This window comes from Myodes glareolus, chromosome 1, assembly GCF_982192425.1.
Source record: "Myodes glareolus chromosome 1, mMyoGla1.1, whole genome shotgun sequence".
In the NCBI taxonomy this organism is placed as follows: Eukaryota; Metazoa; Chordata; class Mammalia; order Rodentia; family Cricetidae; genus Myodes; species Myodes glareolus.
In genome coordinates this window covers 130,396,283-130,417,233 of record NC_142026.1, presented here as the reverse complement: position 1 = coordinate 130,417,233, position 20,951 = coordinate 130,396,283, and the positions used below count along the sequence as shown (strand labels likewise).

At 39.9% G+C, this 20,951-nt stretch overlaps 1 protein-coding gene across 2 annotated transcripts in view; it reads right to left on the bottom strand.

The window, feature by feature from the left end:
* Window positions 1-9,969, bottom strand: part of Oprm1 (opioid receptor mu 1) — a 57,052-nt gene extending 47,083 nt beyond the window's left edge. The window contains exon 1 of one of the 2 annotated variants that reach the window (XM_048420046.3): window positions 9,481-9,969. In XM_048420046.3, coding sequence (XP_048276003.1) covers window positions 9,481-9,764 — 284 coding nt within the window. In that variant the 5' untranslated portion in view covers window positions 9,765-9,969. The remainder of the gene's footprint in view (window positions 1-9,480) is intronic. The other variant, XM_048420054.3, reaches the window with a different exon arrangement.
* Between the last annotated feature and the right edge of the window lie 10,982 nt (window positions 9,970-20,951).

Sequence of the window (20,951 nt, the reverse complement as noted above, 5' to 3'; positions counted from 1 at the left end):
GAAGTCATTTGAGTTTAAACTTGCCTGCTCTTCTTTTTCTTACAACCTTGAGGGCTGTGAGAGACTTCTGATTTAGCCTTTGAGAAAAGAACACTCTATCTAGTAGACAGTATACTTCTGACACAAACCTCAGGAACACAAGATAGAAAGTAGGGCTGCTTTTGAGCAGCAAACACATGTTGGAGAAGAGGCTGCTCACTCAAGGACAGGAATGGTCTTGTATTTGGATACTGACTGACAGTCTGTGTTGTGGTTTGTTCTGATTTTGTATATTAGCAAGTTCTGAAATAAACTCTGGGCTGTTTGTCTGCTTCGGCATGACCAGACAGACCTCCTGATTCTACCCTGTCTTCTGTTTCTTCTGACTTTTCTTTGGCCTCGAGGATCCCCTATCCAGGAACCCTAGCTGACCTTGTAGGAACGGGCTCCTACATGTTGTCACAACTCATCTTTCAGTGCCATACAAACTGAAAAGTGAAATATTTAAATATCAAATTATCTAATCTTGGTTTGATATTTTTGGAGACAATGTCTCAGTCGGCCCTGGAACTCATCATGCAGTCCAAACTGGCTTTAAATTTATGACATATTTTGTCCAAAAATTTGGTTATTTCCCCACTCCCTCTGAATTGATTAGGCAATATGAAAGGATTCATCAATAGGGAACCAAATGCATAATATGCCTGCAGAATTTCTTCACTTCAGCAAGGTGGGTTTGGGGTGACCCAATGCCTTGAGGAAGAGTTAATAGGAAAGACAAGAAGATGGATCATAGTGATATTCATGCAGAACTTTGCTTCGTTTCTGTAGACCAAAATGGCAATCTACAGCTGAAAACATTTTAATGCAGGAAGAGTTAATAGGAAAGACAAGAAGATGGATCATAGTGATATTCATGCAGAACTTTGCTTCGTTTCTGTAGACCAAAATGGCAATCTACAGCTGAAAACATTTTAATGCATAAAAACTGTGTTCTAGTGCAAGAAAAGGGCTCTGGATGCATGCCACTGTGCTAATCAAGGTGGCCTGTGGCCTGTGGGGTTGGAGTGTGAAGAAGTTCAGAAGCAATCCACAAGTCTTTTCACTTTTGCAGAGCACTTCAGAATAAGCAAAGATTTTTACTATAGTATCTAGTTTCGATCTGAAATTCATATGAGATTGAATATGGTTAGTATTCTTCACAAAACACTAATAAGATTTCAGTAGCTTGGGTAGGTAGCTGGCATAAACATTCAACAATGGGCAGAGGTTCAGGCACATCTTTTTGGTACAGGGTTAGCATTCCATCTACTACGTCTATTCTGAAGAAAACTGCTGTATCTTATTTAAGGAAAAATTTACAACCTCTTGGGCTTTAACTCTCCTGGATTTAATTTACTAATTACACCATACACAGCCTCCTAGAGGTCAGATCTTTTATACCTCCTTAAAATAGGACTCAGTTTCTTATTCACAAGACCAGCAAGGTGGACCAGACAGGAGCAGTAGGAGCTTGGATGCACATTGGAAGCATGGAAGAGCTTTAACATGCCAATTCCCAGACCAGTTCTCAGAGATTATAAATTAATTAGCCCTCTATGGCCAGTGCCTCTCTCCTCCTCCTCCTCCCTACTCCTTCTTCTCCTTTTTTTCTCATTCTTTTCCTCCTCTTCTAAATTCTTTCAAAAAAGAACTTCTTAGATAATGTTAACTTGTTTTTTAAAATTTTAATTGATTCTTATTGAGCTTTACATTTTTCTCTGCTCCCCTCCCTGTCTTTCCCCTCCCTTTATACCCTTTCCCATAATCCCCATGCTCCCAATTTACCCAGGAGATCTTGTCCCTTTTTAACTTCCCATGTAGATTAGACCCATGTGTGTTTCTCTTACTGTCCCTAAAGTATCCTCATTATTGTCTAGGTTCTTTGGGATTATGAATTATAGGCTGCTTTTATTTGCTATATGTCTAAAATCCACTTATGAGTGACTACATATGATGTTTGTTTTTCTGGGTCTGAGTTACCTCACTCAATATGATGTTTTCTAGATCCATCCACTTGCCTGCAAATCTCAAGATGCCATTATTTTTTTCTGCTCTGTAGTACTCCATTGTGTAAATGTATGACATTTTTCTTATACATTCTTCAGTCAAGGGACATTTAGGTTGTTTCCAGGTTCAGGCTATGACAAACAATGCTGCTGTGAACATAGTTGAGCACATGTCCTTGTGGTATGACTGAGCATCCTGTGGGTACTAAGTGAATACTGGATCTATGTTCTAGCCAGGAATCCAGTCTGGATAAAAAGAATTTTAAAAATTGATTTTCTTTTTAACTAACCATGGAAATCATACTCATTGCACAAAGTCTTATGGCATCTTTAAACACCTGGGAGAACTTTACAGCTCTTCCAGAACAATGGTTCTCATTCCCGGTAACAAATTAACAGAAAGTTTCTCCCATGTGCTTAAAGATATCATAAGGCTTTGTGCAATGAGTATGATGTTCTGTGGTTAGTTAAAAAAGAAAATCAATTTTTTTATTCTTGTTATGTATACTGGGTTCCTTGCCAGAACTTAGGTCTAGTTAGAACATTTGAGAATTTGGTTTTCATGAACTCTATGTTGCCAGTTATAATTCTACTGAAACTTAGCTCTCTGTGCAGATTTTAGCCTGGTGGTCATCTGTCAAAGCTAAAGACCTGTGGTATCCATGAAGTTCGCTGGGAGCCACTGATCCAAAGATCAATCATTTAGATGTGGAGGGATGGAATAGCATCAAGTCATGGACTCGGATAGAAAGAAGATTTCAAACAATGCACACAAAACCATGGACAGAAGTCAGGAATCTCCCCCAGCCTCAGAACACCCAGGCCTCCTCTAATGATCTCTCTTCACCAGCTGGACAGGCTGAAGCAAAGGGAGTGACAGTGTTCTGAACAACTCTTGAGAACTACAGTTAGCAAATGTTTTAAAATACAGCTGTATTACATAAGTCAGAAGGAAAATAAATCAGCTGTTGTGTTTCAGACATCTTAAACATGTTGATAGATGTCATGGGCCTCACTCTTCCCTGAGCATCTAAAAGCAGTTATTGGTTTATGAGGGAGAGGGAGACATTTTCTTCTTTGGCCGCCACTTAAATACTGCCAGTGCTTGTGTAAGCAACATAAATTAAATCAAATGGGTCATTATAAAGCAATCATGAAAGTGGTACTAGGTAGAAAGAAGGTGATCAGTGGGTGGGAGAAAGGAACAGAGGAGGGAAAGGGGCGTATGACTGACATGCATTATGAAAAATGTCATATTGAAGTCCATCTTATGTATGAACAATATATATAAAATCTTGGGGGAGCAGGTCTTAAATATTCATCTATCATGAAATAAATAAATCAATTTTTAAAAATCTGAGTGACACCTAGAAGCTGTGAATCATCATCTGGGTGTGTGTGGTGGGTTCAGCAAGGCTGCTATGCAGACATACATGTCATTGAGAATAGATTTCTTATGTCCTAAGAAGTTAATATGAATTCACACATGACAATTTCAGTTATTCTCAAACACCTCCAAGTGATTTGAGGTGAAAACGCTGTGCAAAAGCCTAGAAAATTGCCTGGAATCAAAAGAGCACAAAGAATATTTGAGAAAGGGAAACCTTTAGAAACCCTCTTAGCAGTCACCCTTGATCACTAACTAAGGGGAGTCAGGGATGTTGGCAATCATTTGGACCAATGGAGAGATGAAAGAGAGAACATCATGGGTGGCTACTACTAGAACCCAACATCAGCATCAATTCAGGAAAAGCAATGCTGTCTTTCTGAACCATCTGTGGCAACTGTGCTGTGTGTTCAGTTATCTATTACTATTGTTACTTTATGAGCTTGAAAAATACGTTATTTCAACAAAATTCTTTGTATCAATTACGAATATGGCCACTGCATGAACATAAAGTTATACCTCTTTGACTAATGAAGTCTTGAGGACCAAATTTATCCAACCATTTCTTTTTATGATTTACTAGCAAAGCATGATTTTGTGTTAAGGGGTTGAAAAAAATCAAAAGGAAAATATTTTTATGCAGATGTATCCTCCAATATGGAAGTTCAAACTTCAGTGTGCATATAAGTTTTATTGGGAGAGAATTGTTTCTATTTATTTGCATGACGTCTGTGGTTTCTTCTAAGCTATTATCACAGAGCTCAGTCATTAGAACAGGAATCATTTGCTCATAGAAACAAAGCATTTACTTTCTAGCCTTTTATAAGAAATGCTGGATATGGTAGCTCTCTACTCTTCACCTCGTGTATATATCTGCGTGCTCCAAAGTCAGGTGAACCATATTTGGGGTAGTTTAAATTCAAATTTTACTTTATATAATGATGCATTTAGGGAATTAAAATGACTTTCCAGATTGAATCTGTAACTGGTTATCCATTCCTACTGTTTTCAGTGTTGGAGAGAACAAACAGATTTACAGACCTACAGTCATTAAATTGAAGCAGAACCCTGATAAATGGACCATTTAAAAACTAGAATAAAGATTTTGTTGCTTAAAATGACTTCTAAAATTTGCTAAATGTAGATATCAAATCATTGTGATAGTATAGCTATAGGCCAGCTACTATTTATTAGGTAATTGACCTCTTTATTTTAGAACTGCTTAGGAAATGAGGGGTAAGAATTCAGACAATGGAACTGAATTCTAAATTATGCTCTCCAGACATTCTATGTTTCCATTACACAATTCTAATCTTACTGAACCCACCGTCTTTATAAACATATGGAAATCCATTTAATTTTGACAGTTTTACTCCCTATACAAAATAAAATATGCCATGTCTGTTTATGAGTGTGTGTGGTGCGCCTTGGTGTCTGGTGATGAAGTGATGAGGGAACTGTGGGTATTCACCTTGTTTTCGCAAGATTCTATTGGATGGTAATGTATGGGCACAGCATGGGACTCATCTGTGTGTGGTGAACTTGCTGCTGTGTGTAATGCACCGCTGAACTTCTTGGTTTTCTTATTTGAGTCAGAGCATCCTGCATCTGTAGACTTAAGCAACTGCCCTTCAAAAGTATTTGGAAGATTTTGTACTGTCCCCAGCCTGCACAGGCTTCTTCTCTTGTTATTCCCTGAAAAGGGCAGTATGCCCTCAATTTGCACAGCATTTCCATTATATTAAGATTATAAGTCATCAAGATATGATTTTTAGAAATCAAAGTTGAAGGCAAATAATGGACCATTTAACATGAAGGCTTGGACTCGGTATTTACAGGAGTCCTCGGGCCAAATCCCCTCTGGATGCCAAGAGTTGACACTATTTCCTGGAAGATTACTAAGTCTGCTGTCAATCCCTATTCCAGAAGGAAGCTGTAGAGGAGACCTAACAGACATTATTTGGCCTTACAAAATGTACTTGTGGGCTTTTGTATCCATTTGAGAGCTTGTGTGGGTTTGTAGAGAACTGTGGATTACTTGAAGAGCCCTGTTTTCAGACTCCCAGGTGACTCCAAGGGAAGTGTTGTTCTGTCTCTGGGCTCTCACATTGTGAGCCAGTGTCCCTTCTGAAGGCTAGGCTTTGCCTCATTTGTTTCTTTGTAGGTTTTGTTTATGATTCTGAAGTAGGCTAGCTAGGAATAGGGAAAAGAGAGGCAAACTACATGGTGACCGGAGGCAGCAACCACAGAGCTGTGTGATACAGCTGAGTATGTTGCGATTGTTCAAACCAAGACTTTCCAAACTGACTGGGACCAACACAACTGGCCAAGTCCTCCCCCCTCAACTGTTCTATCTATTTCCAGTACGGTACCTTATTGCTAGCCTTCCAGAACTGGATGTTCCCATCATGCATCTGATGTGATGACACACCCTAAGCTCTATTTAAGGAGAGAAAAGTATATTAAACCCTATTCCAGGAAAACCCTACCTCTTTCCTGGAATTCCTCACCTTATTTCATGAATAACCCTCCCTTCTATAAATGTTTGTCTATAAGGCCAAGTGGTCCAAAGTGCCTGGTGCTGCTACATTCTCCTAAGAAGTCTTCACTTTCTCTTCGGGGCTTACGTTTGCTCTGTAAGGGGATTTCCTCCCTATTTTAATTCTTTGTTCCCCGCTCCCCTGTGAATTGCTTCTCTGATCAGGAAGTGGGAAGCACTAGACAGAGGTGTCAGTTTAGTCCCTGAGACTTTTCTAGTCATCACTGGCTACAGAAACTTTGCTCTTTAAAATGTCCTTGTGTACGGTGATAAAATGCTGTCTAGAATCCCAAACACGGGGAAACTGTTAAGTGCCTTATAGAGGAAGTTTATATGTTAGGCTCTGTGTAAACATAACTTCACACATGCATGATGGGCTGTGAGTTCAGTGGAAATTTGTCTGAGATATGTATTCAACAGGACATCCTTCAAGAGAAACATATGTGGAGTAGGTTTATGTATTGATTTGTTGGCTGACGTTTTTCAACCAGAGGTCTACAGCAACACTATGGTAGTCATGGAGACTTTGCAGAGTGTACCATGATGAATGATGAGAGCCACCATACTCATTTCTTTTTACTTTTTTATTCCCATGGTGACAGTCACATTCTGGTCTCAAGTCAAAGCTGATGGGGCTGTGTGTATTTATGCACATCTCTGTGTGTATTTATACACATATATGCACATCATCTCTGTGTATATTTAAGCTGTGGATTGCTGGTATCAATCTACAATACTGATTTTGCTTTGGAGAAAATTGTGTGTGTGTGTGCGTGCACATATGTGTGTGTGTTTGTATAAATAAAGCAGTTTCCCCCATTTTAAAACCAAAAGTCTTCCTAGGTGATGTTACCTATGATATTTCTATGAAGTCATGTTTGTATTTCACATCTTTGATCTAGAACAGAGCCCTCTTTTATTTCTTACATTCTTTAGAACGGAACTTTCTGAGAATCCTACTTAAGGTTTGCTCATTCAAGGTGTTGTGGAAGCGATAAGGAGGATGGTCCTGAGAAAAGAGAAATTAATCCTATCTTCGGGGCTACAATTGTTTTTGTTGCTGTTTTTGTTATTGTTATTTATGATTCACCCAATAGCCTCAGCTATTCCCGAAGATGCTACATTCATCTCTCTGGCAGTTGTAGCTATTCGGCTACTCAGTCACATTTGGTGCTTCAAGCAGGTAGATGTTAGTGAGCTGCTCTCGTTCCTTCCTGGACTGTACTTGCCTTTTGTAACAGAGTGACAAAGTCCCTGAGATTAGGTGGGGCAATACAACCTCCAGACGTCCAATTGAATATGTTCAGCTACCTAGGCACAGTCTCTTCAACCCACATATGCTTCTCTAGAACCTCATCTGTCACCGAACTGCCTATTTTTCTGTTTCACGTTCTTATTCCCGGAAGGTTATCTGCCGATGGAATTAAGCCCCTGTTCTGCCACAGGTGGGTGTTTGGGTTGACCTTTCAAATGGAACTGCTTTTGTCAGAACTTTCTGTACAGAGAAGAAAGCATAATGCCGTGTTCTCAGTGAAAGACAGTGTCACCATGTGTCTCCAAGTGAACGAGGGCAAGGCGAAGCCTTTGAAAGGAATCCACCCAGCCAGCAACCTCTTCAGCACTGCGAAAAGACCATACTGTCAGTCTCAACTAGTTCCTGTGATATTGGCTCTCTTTATAGAAAATAGAAACCAGAGGGAATAAAAACGACGAAGACTCTGTGGGCTAATAAGGAGAAAGGACTCTTGAATGGTTCGGCAATTGTTTCATGCTTTTTAAACCCAAGTGCCCACCCATAAATTGGGGGAATTTTATCATTTCAGTATTACTACTGTAAACCAAGCTTTGTCTGTTGATCTAACATCAGAATTAACTCCAATAATCAATTTCTATCCTGATAAACAGAAAATTGCATAAGCTAAGTGATATCCATGGGTGTTGAACTAATGAATATCTTTTCTTGGGTAAATAATTGATTTTCTTTGTATTGGTTCACTGTTCTAGCATAGATAACCCCCAGCCCATTCAGCTCTTTCATTTTATGACACTGTGATTCTTTTTTCCCTCTAGGAACAATGAGCAACATATTTTCCTTACTGAAAGTCATCTTTAAATTACATCCTTAACTGTGGGATGAGACTGAGTTTTAATCTCTCATTCAAATCTCTGTTCTGAATTACAGAACGTAAATGTTTTAAAGCATAAATTCTCGTATTGATTTCCTTCCTGTATTTTTTCCTTCTGCTATTAGCCTTCCTCTCAATAGATGGTGCTCTTTTCTCAGAGACATATTCCTTACCCAAAGATCAGAGAAATCAGTTTTACTTTAAACAATCATTAATTAAAGAAATCAGACAAGCAATTTGCAGTACCTTGGGAACATAATGAGGGAAATGATACTTCAATGACTTGAGCGCTCTGTTGAAGCCTGTGACATGTGTGTTGAGGAGGTAAAGCAAATGTTGTAACTAAACATGAAAATGCCATGCTTATGATGCCACATAAGAAAGACTCAAATCAGGAGCCATTTTAAAGTACTGGGATATCCATCTACTTTAGCAAAAGTGGATAGATGAGTATCCCACATTCACAGGCAGGATTCAAGCATGTAACTCAATACCAACACACCCAGCATCACTCTCAGTACCGAGACCTTGCTCAGTCTTTGCAGAATTCATCTAGAACACCCCAAACAACAGAAAGCAGACCTCAAACTCTTTCGAAGTAAGATTGAGACACTTTCCTCACCAGACCATCCTGAACAATTGCCAGGAATACATAATGTTGCTGCTTTTATTATCACTGATTGACTCCCAGGTTTGCAAGTCATGAAAAAATGGTTGTGCCCTGTAGATGCTCTGAGCTACCCAACAATTCCAGATGCCACTCAGGACTCCCTGAGCAGATCTACAGGGAGAAAGTGCAAACTAGGCTAAACATCACAACAGCATGCTTGCTATATCCAAGCCACCCTGCCCTGAAAAGCTGCCAGGAAAACTCCCTCCACTTGGGCTGGGGCAGCCTCAGGATGGAAGAAGAGTCAGATAAGGACTCCCTGAACACCAGAGAATGGGTGGGGCTGTGGTCCAGCCTAAACCAGCAGGTCTAAGAAAGTTAGTAAGTTCGTTCATCTCTTTAACCTACTGAGAAGCCTCTGCCTTTCACTTAGGGAAAGCTAACCAGATTTTTTTCCCACAGTTCACTGTTCTTATAACTCATGCAGAGGGATGATTGACTCTAAGACCCTCTTAACTTAGATAAGAGGGGGATCTAAGATGGAGCGCCCCCTCCCCCAGACAATATCTAAAAGCTTTACCCAAAAGAACTTCTTGGTTTTGGAATTTTGAACACTGCTTTATCAAGGGAGTGAGAAAAACCCAGAAAAGTAAAATTTCACACACAAACAGCAAGTGCTCTATTCAAGTCACCCCTTCTTGGCACCCTGTTTGCTTTTCTTCTGTCACTCACAGACTTTGTCTCCTTCCCACACACCCCCGGTGGATCTCAGCGCTCAGGGCATTCCTTACCTGACAATCACATACATGACCAGGAAGTTTCCAAAGAGGCCCACTACGCACACGATAGAGTAGAGGGCCATAATGGTGATGGCTGTGACCATAGAAGGACTGCCAGACGAAGAACACCGGCTGTCGCTCCCGCCAAGCCCGGTGCGGTTCAGACCACATAGGTCGGATTGGTTGCCATCTACATGGGACGAGTTGAGCCAGGAGGCAGGTGCTGGGGAGCAACTCCCTGGAGCCAAGGGGTCAGAACAGTCGCTGGTGTTCCCAGAGCCGATGCGGCTGTCCATGGTGCTGAAGACCTGCTGCGGACTCGATGCGGGCAGTAACTGAGAGCACCAAGACTTTTTGGGTTTCAGGATCCCCAGCCTCTTCCTCTCCCAGCTGCCTCAGCTCCGTCAGTTTCTTACACAGACCAGCCCTGGCGGAACCGGAGAAGAGCGTCAGCCAGAAGGGAACGGCTGAGCGTCTGATAGTCTCCTCTACTTGCGTCCCCCTCCCACCTTTGAAGCACAGGGAGCCCTGTCCTTAGCATCCCAAAGCACTGTTCACTGTGTGGAAAGGAGGGAGCGCGCTGTGAGGAATCCAGAGGCTGGAGAGGAGGGAGGAGAGAGAAGGGGTGGATTTTGCGCAAAGCAACTCTGAGAGTCAGTCTCCCCTGTCTTCATGCGCTTCCGAGCAAAACGAGTGGAAAGTGGGGTAGGAAGGGGCAGAAACAGGGACATCACAGAGAATGGTAAGAAGAGAGGCAGGAAAGTTTCTTTGCAACGAGGATGCTTAAGGTAGGGGGTTCATTGCCTATTTTTCCAACACTTTCTTTTCCTTTTCTAAGCAGCCAGAAAAGTCACTGATCTGTTATAATCTCAACGACCCCCTAGACCCCAGTGCTCTTCCCATTCAACTCCCCAATGCAATTATTTGGGATGGAGACCAACTAATGCTGTTCTGTACTTAGATTCCCATATCCCATACATGCCAGTTTCTCAAATTTTCAACCCTGCAAAGCTATTTAAAGCAACAATGGTCTCTTATTGATAAAGAGAAACTTGGTGAAGCAAGCCTGTTTCTTGTTGATAAATTGATAAATTCCTTCAATTTATCATGCATCAGATGGCCTATTTGCAGCTGAATTTGTTTCAGTGAAGCAGAGGCACATGAGAACATGTTACAGAAATGAGGGAGGAGGGGTGATACCCAGTCAAATCTACTCATGAGTACACCGCCTCTCCTAGCTTCACTCTCATGGATCTGCTTAGAAAGATTTATGCTTTAGTGTTACGCTTCCTCCATAGTCACATAGCCTGCTTCCTGGGAGCAGGCTACCGAACCAAACAGAAATTTTTACCATTTTATTCTTCCTATTGTAGAGATTTCAAAAACAGCCATGTGGCTCCTTTAAGCAAACAAGACCCTGGAGGAACAAGGATTCACTTAAAGTTTTTGATCTTATGTCCAAGCTCACAGGTGCAGGTGTTTCTGAAGGAATACATGTTTAAATTGAACGGTAGTGTGTTTTCTTCTTTTCATCCCTGTGTACACATATGGTTGTGCATAGCCAGAGTTTTTAATTATCAACATTGAAATTAATGGAAAGTTTAACTGTATTCTTATAGACTCTTCCTATAAGGAACATGTAATTCCAATTTTATTTTTTGACCTCATCTTGAAAGCAGATAACTCACAGCTAAACTATTAATCATAGACTTGTGGACAATGTTCAGCATTATTTTTACACTTTTCCATTAAATGGTATAATTTCAGAAGTAGTATAGATAAGGTTTCCCAGTGGATGCTCAAATACCTGCAGATACTACATTCTTCTAGGAATAAATGTGTAGATTCATGTGGTTGACCTGAAATCTGTGTGGAACTCATTCACCAGTTTCCTGTGAATTCACAGAATCATCCTCACTCCCTTCATGGGAAAGACAGGTCAGCACATGGAAAGTTTTGCTGCCTTTGCTGTCAGATGGTTCTGTGATATAGTCCTGTCGTCTCCAGTAGTGTGAGTCTGAATATGTTGCTTTACCTTATTGAGTCATAATTTTCTTCTAGGAGTAAGAACCTGAACTTTATTCAACCATATGTTCTCATCTAAGATCAATATTTCCCTTCTATTTCTGATTCTCGTGCTTCACAGAGAGTAATTATCATCCTTCGACTACTACCGATGCAATATTTTCTGAACACCATTTCATGTCTGCATCTATCTGTCTGTCTGTCTATCTATCTATCTTCCTACTTATTTTTTGTATGTGTTATTCATTCAATATTTATTTTGAGAAAATGCAGACAAAAATTTTCTAAATACAAATTTTAGATTAGCCTTGATAGGTTTATTGAAAAGTTATATGGAAATCATTTCATACCACTAAATAGACTATGAGAGAACCCCTAGTTCAACTTCTGTTATTCATTAGTTTTCTCCATAATTGCTCATTTCCTTCCAGAACGATCTAAAGGTCTTCAGGGAAGCTTAAATCTCCCATAAGCAGAGGCAGACTATCCAAAAATGACTCAGCAAACTGATATACTAAATATTTTATATTGCTGGATTACCCACGAGACTTTTAATTTCCAAGAGCCATAGTATGTTGTCTGTGGGAATATTTACCTTTTCACTGATGTTTCTTGCTGAATCTTGGTTTTTTTATTTGAATCAAGAACAATTTATTACCTAGTGGTCTAGATTTAATTTATACAATAAAACTCATATTAGAAAACACTTTGTTTGAAATTGTCTGCTTCACAGAAATGCATTTTGTCATCATGTGGATAGATACAACAATGAGCTAAAAGTTGCTCCTCTTTCTTGGATTTCAATGTCTATTGGCTTTAGGTAATCGTATGATAGCCATCAACGCTCACTCATTTTCATAGTTGAGTCTTGAGAATTTTTGAGAATGGTGACTAAAGAACACATGATTAACAGCTGTTAATAAAAGCCAGAATCATAGGTATAATATATGGACTAATTACAGTGGCTAGAAACTCAGAAAAGCAAGGGCATACTGGGCTTCATCAAGAGAGTGTGCGATGTGTTTTGTTGCTGCATTTTACTACTGACATTCTCATGTACACAGCGAAGAAGAAGGCAGTTGAGTCTGATACAATATTATTTTAGACTATTGGAATACTACATGATCCTTCAATTAAACGGAGTAAGATTCCTTGATTTAGAGTTTACAAAATAAAAAGTTAAATTAAAAATAAAAACTCTTCACCAATTTCCATGTGGTAAACCTAAGAGGATACTTGAAGTACAGTCAGTAAAATCCCTGAACTTTAAATTTATAAAGTAACCCCAAATCCAGACTCTACTGTCTATTTTATTGAGACTTACATGCTTTATGCTTCCTGTTAATTGGTTCCTCTTGTGTAAAATAAAGAATGAGAATCAGCTACAAAGCAGTGTTCCAAGATTACATGTATTTAAAAGAGCATGCCCTTTGTCTTCAAGTTCATTGTCAAGAAGAATTCTTGGAGGTATTATATAATCTTTAATGGCACAAACTCATCCTTATGAGTTTTATCTTTTTAAAAGCCTGAATGTTCGAACAACAGCTTGACTGTCAACCTTTCAAATAATTATTATAAACAACTAGCTTAAATAATTAATTCATAGGTTTGCATGCCTTTCTTTGCATCTGGAAGCTCAGTTTTAAAAAAGACTTGGGTTTTAATTTTCAGTCTCTTATCACTTTATTCTTGACAGTGGTTAGTTACTCTTTATCAGTTTCACTTAAAAGTTATTGAGAACTCAGGAAGCTTCTGTTTATGCAGACATTGTGGCTTGAATGTAAAATATACCACACCGGCTCAGGTGTTACAACACTTGGTCCTCTGCTGTTGGTATTGTAGACCCTGTAGCAGGCGAAGCTTTGCTGAAGGAAATGGGTCACTGGTGGGTGGAGGGGTAGTCCCTGAGATTTTGTAGCCCAGTTCCATTTTGTGTTTATGCACTGATACTTTGTTGAAGTTGCTATGTGAGCAACTGCTTCACTCCCGACTACCATGCCTTCCCTGTCATGTACCACTGTATCCTCTACCACTCTGAGTCATAATAAACACCTTCCTTACAATTTGCATCTTACTAGGTACTTGGTTGCAGTAACTGCAAAGTACTTAGTAGGTTGTCTTTATTATAATTCATCACATTAGAAGTTGAAACCGAGAAATTTAGAAAACCACATTTCTTTATCAACTTAGTAAAGTTAACAATACAAATATTACACAGAAAAATAAGTAATTTTGTTTATTTTAAGGAATATCTTCCCCCATTTTTTTAAGTCAAAAAAAAAAATAAAATTAGTTGAAAGAGTGGCACCATGGCTGAGCCATTCCTTAACTGTATGGTTCTGAAGTAGATAGTAGGTAGGTTCTCATACATGGATGATTCTGTCTCAATCAGACACATCATGGGTGGTTGAAATTTACAAGGGAAACTGAAGAATGTTTGCATTTACTCAGCTATGTGATTAGAAAGAGGAGTACATTTTAGCAATCTTTAGAATTGTGACTTTTCTCCTTTGGTAAGCCATGACCTCATGATGATATACAGATTATTAAAAATGGGTTAAATCAATATGTGAGAGTTAGCCAATAAGAGGCTAGATATAATGGTCAAACAGTCATTAAAAGAATACAGTTTCCATATAATTATTTCGGGTAAAGCTAGTCGTGTCGGAGCCAGGATCCTGACGGAAATGCAGCCCGCCATTCCTTATTACTACACTCAGTTAGTACCATGTCTTCCTGTCTTAAAGGGAAGTTGGGTTATGAGAATTGAAGACACACCAATGCTTCTTAGATCTCGAGGTACTTACAGATTCATCAGCTGCTCCCCTATTGTGAGTGAGTAGTCTATTTAATCACGACTTTGTGACATTGCCTCAAGGTCATTTGGGGCTATCAGTTCATGGCATCTTATCACTTCCTGAATGCCTGCTATACATGCTATCCATACATGCTTGTTAATACCACTACAGGCTGTGAAGGAGGAAGTCTCAATATTATGATACTGTCAAGCTCTCTCTCTCTTTTTTTAATTTCCAATTTCCTCTTTGATAATCAATGCTTTCAGTCATACTGGAGGTGAGAGACTCACCTTCTCCATTTTAAATCGAATATTGACCCAACATATGATTCTGAGTCAGTGTAGACATCTAGCTTTCAGTCCTTCTTCAAATAAAAATAGTGTCCCATGGGAAAAAATGTACATGGTTCCTCCTCCAGCTGTGACAGCCACACAAGTACTTTTTCTTGTGAGTGGCAATCCTCTGTGGCTTGTGGTGGGCGAAGTGTTCTATGTATATTTCCTGTTTTCACACAGGATGTCAAAGTTCAGGATCTCTGTGTGTATTTGTGTGTCTGTAATGCATATATAGGTAGTCTGTGCACACATGATACAAGTGTGATTATGCAGAGGCCAGAGGAGGATGTTGAGTGTTCTCTCTTAGAGCTCTCTGCTTTATTCTCCTGAGATAGTTTTTCACAGACTCTGAAGCTATGCTGGAGCTAAAAAGTCCCAGCAATCCTTCTATACCCGAGCTCCACAGTGCTGGGTGAAGCTACTGTCCATTTTCTTGAGACTCACATTCTTTATGCTTCCTGTTAATTGGTTGCTCTTGTGTAAGATAAAAGAGTAAGAATCAACTACAAAGCAGTACTCCCACAGCCCCACACAGATTTTTATGTGGGTTCTAAGGATTTGAACTTAGGGCCTCACGATTGTACGGCAAATGCTTCTACTTGCTCAGCCCTCTCATCTGCCTTCAATGGTTGAAATTCTATAAACTTAACTTTTATTAATTCATTGATACCATTTCCCTTGCAGTTCTTGGTGCGGAGGGGATAAGCGACTCCCAGACAAGACAAACTATTGTTCTTACTCTTGGTTGCCCGCCAGGACTCATTGAAAAGACCGTCTTTGCAGAAGACACCACCCATTTTGGTCAAAGGATGTGGAAAAAAAATCAGGCAGATACTGTTTTGGTGCTTCCTCTCTTCTGGACTGGCTTTCACAGCACAGAAGGCGCTGTGCAGGTCACCGTTGGGAGAAGAGTGATCACCAGTCTTTCCCAGTGACTCCTGACAGCTACACTACTGACCAGTCTGACGGGGTACGTAGCATGGATGTTAGAGAGGTAAGAAGCACATTTGGACTAGATTTAAGGTCCTATCCTCAGGAAGAAAGTCGTTCCTGTCTTGCAAATCTGGCCAAGAACTCAGCTGTAGAGCTCACGGGCTCCAGGGGTGAACCTACTATTGTTACTTTGTTAATAGACATAGTATCAAACTGCTTTCTAAAAATGTAGCTCTATGCAGGACAGCTTCCAGACCTCCTCAGAGAAGAATCTTTGTGCAGTGTGGTGTGGTTAATATATAGGCTCACTGTGAGGCCCTGTCTTCCCTGCTCCTCGAGGCCAAAGCACAGGATGCAAGAAATGTTTACGCTAACCAACTAAGCTTCCTGCTAAGTTCCCTGCTTGCTTCTGCTCTAGCCTGGTATAATAGCCTAGAGATCTATATCACTTTAAAATGGTAATTTCTCAACCTGCCTGGAAGAGCACAGGCGCTAAGGTCCATCTAACCTGTCTGACACTGCCTTGCACCCTCGACCACCTTCCTGTGGAGAAGCTCTCACAGGCGCCAGTTTCCCCAGCCCCCTCTGGGTGGGAGGAGTTTTTCTTTACTGGAGCAAAAGGGTATATCAACCCCAGATTAGGCTGAATAAATTGGGCATTCTCTTCTTGAGGATGACTCGAACTCTCTATCTGTGTTGTGTGCGTCTTGTGTTCAACTCCTAGGACAATATAGAACTCATGGGAGGTGGGTGGTGATGCTGACCCCGTGGCGTGGAGCGACTCCCACAGCTCACAACTTGTCCAAGTGCAGAGATGTGATCTGTGGAATGAGGGTCAATAACTGCGGGGGGTGGGGGAGTGCTTTTTTTTTTTTAATTACCCAGTGAATGTGAGTCTTCAGGGTTTCAACAGTGAGTAACAGCACAGAGTGGATTTCCCGGACTGGCTGTTTGATCAACCATGCTTTCCATATCATCTCCGACTTAATCTAGTGAAAACCACATGCCTTTGTAGAATTGTTAAAATAATTTTTTATCTTGTTGATTTCACGACTCTTAGAGACCTCCAGAGTTCATAAACCACACCTTCATGCTTACTGATTTACACCATCATAAAAGTGCTTCTCTGTTTTTATTTTCTGTCTATTCACAGAGCAGAAATCCACGGGTGCCCCTGCTAAGCAGCACCCAGGTTTCTCTCCCTGAGCACTAGCTCCTGTACCCCACAGCCTTGGATGACATTCTTCCATTCACAATAATTTTTTTCCCTCTCTCCCTCTCTTCCTCTCTCCTTCTCTCCCTCTCTCCCTCTCTCCCTCCCTCCCTCCCTCCTTCCCTTCCTCTCTCCCTCTCTCCCTTCCTCTTTCTTTCTTTCTTTTTTCTTTTGTCAACAGTGTTTCTCTTTATAACAGGTCTGGCTGTCCGGGAACTAATTCTGTAGAGCAGACTGACCTTGAACTCACAGCCTGTCTATTCCCAAGTACTAGGATTAAAGGTGTGCACCACCACTGCCTGGCTTTAACCTGAATTCTTATGCCTCTATTCCTTAGGGTTCCCCTCTTGTCTGTTCTTCCTCCCCATCTCCTCTTTCTAAACTTTCATTCTCTGCAGATTACAAGGACATTAATGGGGACAGCATTTCCTCTTGCATTTAACTCTGCTTTCAAGGCATCACACAAGCTCCTATGCACATAAGACCTTGTAACTTTGCCTTGGATACCACAAGGCTGCCCCGCTTTTGAAAACTGGCTATTTACTTAGGTTTCTGTTTCTAAGCCAAGTCCTACCTACTGTCTCTCTGTTTTCTCACAACCCTATTCATTCTTTCACATGTTAATATCAAGACTTTTTTTGTCTCAGAGGCCAATTAGGGACTTTAATAAGGCAAAACCTACAGGCATTTCAATCTTTAGCTCTCTTCTTATTCTTTCTCCCCGCTTTTCTCCTTCTCCTTCTCCCTTTTCATTTATTATATTTACAATTTTCCAACTCTGCTTTTTTTTATTCTAAGGTTTATTTTTTCCTTTGCGTGTATCACACATGAGGCATTTTCGACATTCCTTCCATTTCTCTTCTCAGTATGCCCTTTATAGCAATCTCAAATCATGCTTGTCTATTCTTTTGTGGATGTGGGAAGGAACTCAATTTACATCTCCAGCTCTGTCTTTTACCTGAGAGAGTAAGATTCTTGCACGTATCAGATTGGTTGGTGAACATGTTCACTGGAGATACAATGTGTCAACTATCCTCATCTTCTGGGCTCAGCATCATTTTCTTAATGGCACCACCATCCTTGTGTCCTTTCTCCATCTTTGGTACTTTGTAGCAGGTAAGGGCACACACTCTGAGTTTCTTTTCATGGTAGAAATATGTTTGAACAGGATAAGTAGCATACTTTTCTGATGGTCTGTTGTTTTAAACATTCATAGAATTTACCTCCTAATATGTCTACCCCATAGATCTTTTACAAATAGTAAATGGTTTTGGATTAACAAACCACTTGTAAGAATTGCTAGCATATTTAAGCATGACATCAATATTTACTAAGCAATACCATAGGCTATTCCCACTCCCTTTTCTTTCCAATATTTAATTACCAGATCATTGACTTAGGTATTATAAATGTACTACTGTTGTTGGTATCATTTTCCTAGTTCAACCTTTTATGACACCAATCTATCTTCTGCTCTAGACACTCACCCTATATAATGTCACTCAAATGAGATTTAGGAAGCAGATAGGTGACTATGTTGCTGCTGACCTTATTCCTTATGCCTCCATAACTTGGGGGGCAGAGCTGACATCCTGAAATCTTCAGGACCACCCCCAGAACTGCACCTCTACTGCTTACTGTTTTCACTTTAGTCTTTTGAGTGTTGTGGAAGTTAGCTTTCTATTGCTGTGGTAAAAACACCATGGTCATGGGCAGCCTGGGGAGGAAAGAGAGTTTATCTCTGCTTCCAATTGTCAGGTTATATACTCTATCACAAAGGGAAGGCGGGCAGGAACTCAAGGCAGGAACTGAAATAGAGGCTGTAGAGAAGTGTTGCTTACTGTCTTGCTCCTCATGGCTTGCTCAGCATACTTTTTAAAACGATATTTATATAACACAGGGTCACCTGCTAAGGGGTGGCATTATCTACAGAAGACTGGGTCTTCTCACATCTATCTATCTATCTATCTATCTATCTATCTATCTATCTATCTATCTATCTATCAATCAATCAAGAAAATGTTCAGCAGATTTGTCTACCGGCCAATTTTATGGAGACATTTTATCTCACTAGAGAGTTCCTCCTCCCATATGACTCTTGCTTGTGTCAAGTTGACAAAACACAAACCAGGACAAATGTGAGACTCTAGCAGTTGGCTCACACGAATACTGAGGTGCTAACACACAGTTGGTGACTAATGTTTGCTATGCTCCCTCGTTTCTTGGTGTTTTGCTCATTTTCTTTGCTATCACATAATAGATATTTAAGAATTGACTGTTGACTGTGGAGTATCATCTCTGCAGACAGTGTGGGCTAGCATGGGGGTGATGGAGCAAATCCTTGGTGATCTCTGCAACTGCCACAGAAAGGGAGACAATCTCAATGGGTGATCACACACACACACACACACACACACACACACACACACACACACACGTGCACACGCACACACACACAAGAATCTCGGAGTTTGATGCTCTTGTGTCATTTTTTTCCCTTTATAGTAAAATTCGAAATTGCCTGACTGTCAATGATTGTTAACATTAAGAGAGTCTATTTGAAATATTATTTAAAGAAATAAAAATTCCTTCTTAGAACTTTTTATAGTATTAAAGTGTCATAGAAACTTTTACTACTTTTTCTTCTTGGTGATGCAAAGACAGAACAAACTTGACAACCCTAGAATTAATGGACAGTTTCCCAGTGGCTAAGATACCTGCTTCTTACTGGGTGGGCTACATATTTCAGTTTCAGCTATAGCTATACAAGTAGAGAACTATTCCAATAAAACTTGGTCTTACTGTCCGTCTAGAGCCCTTTCTTCTAGGAACAATGAAATTAGTAAATCTATTTTAATGCTCTATTTTCATTCTGGATCATTCTGAGTTCTATAAAATGTTTCTTCTTTAGTGAAGACATTACACAAACAAAACCCCTCTCACCCAACCCTCTATACTTTAGAAATCTTGGGAGTATCCATGAGCTATTTTGTTTGTTTGTTTTATTTTGTTGTAAATGAATTTGTTGGGGAGGGAGTGACATTTATTTGGCTAATATTATGTGTTCCCCTCTTTAAAAGCATACGGTTACACATTGTCTTCCTTTCTAGCCAAATACTAAGACATTGGATTGAAGGTACACAACCAAACTTGTCCTAAATAATACTTGAATATCTGAAATTTAAATTCTTGGAAAGACAGATACAGATCTTTTTAGAATCTTTTATGTATTTTTTTCTGAGCTTAACAAAAAAATGTTCTAAACCCCCATGTCCCCAGAAAGCTTGCCTTTTCTTTATTTCCTTAATCAACTTAAGTACATTAAGAGCAAAGAACAAGCTTACAATTGTTAAGATGACTTTTTCTTGGATGAAATTTATACAGAGGGCAGAGCACCAAAAAGGGGAAAGTATGAACTGAATGCAAGATATCAAGCATTCCCTAAACAGAGGCCACAGAAATACTGAGAATATCCTACAGTGCTTTTAGCGGCTCTAAAGTGGAGACGTACCTGCTTGTCACTATTGGCATGACAATAACTGAACTACAGCTGGGAAAATATTTATTAGTCTTGACAGTAGAGAGTTGATTTTCTGTAATTATAAGGAACTCCTTCAGGCCAAGTTTGCATATTATGCTCAGACACTGTTCATCTTGAAATCTAAAAAATATATTTAGTTTTAAAGTGTTTGATGGCAATAATCTTAAAGACAATTTAAAGGCTAGTTTTGAAGAAAAATGTATTTCTAGAAATATATAGTGGTGCAAAATGATTGCTCTGATAGACTACTTTACTTTAGGCATCCATATATTAGGATATGTAGCTCTCATTTTAAGAGAAAAATTTAATTTGTTGTGTCAGTATACATGTAATACATTAGAAAACACCTTCTTACTTGCAGCCAAATATGTTAAGAGCAGATCAGTGCTCTTTCTTCTCTCTCTCTATCTCTCTCTATTTGAGGAAAGATTTGCCTTATATCCCAGGCTGTTCTCACACTCCCAAGGGAATCCTCCTTCATCTAACCTCCCCAATTCTATAAATACAAGCATGGAACACTTTGGAGTCACTTTTAAACACACAAACAGACAGCTGAGCTCAGAAAAGCCCCAGAGGGTTCTGCATTACAGAGGATCTATAATCAGGAACACAGAGGATGGTGATATTCCAGGGTGAAT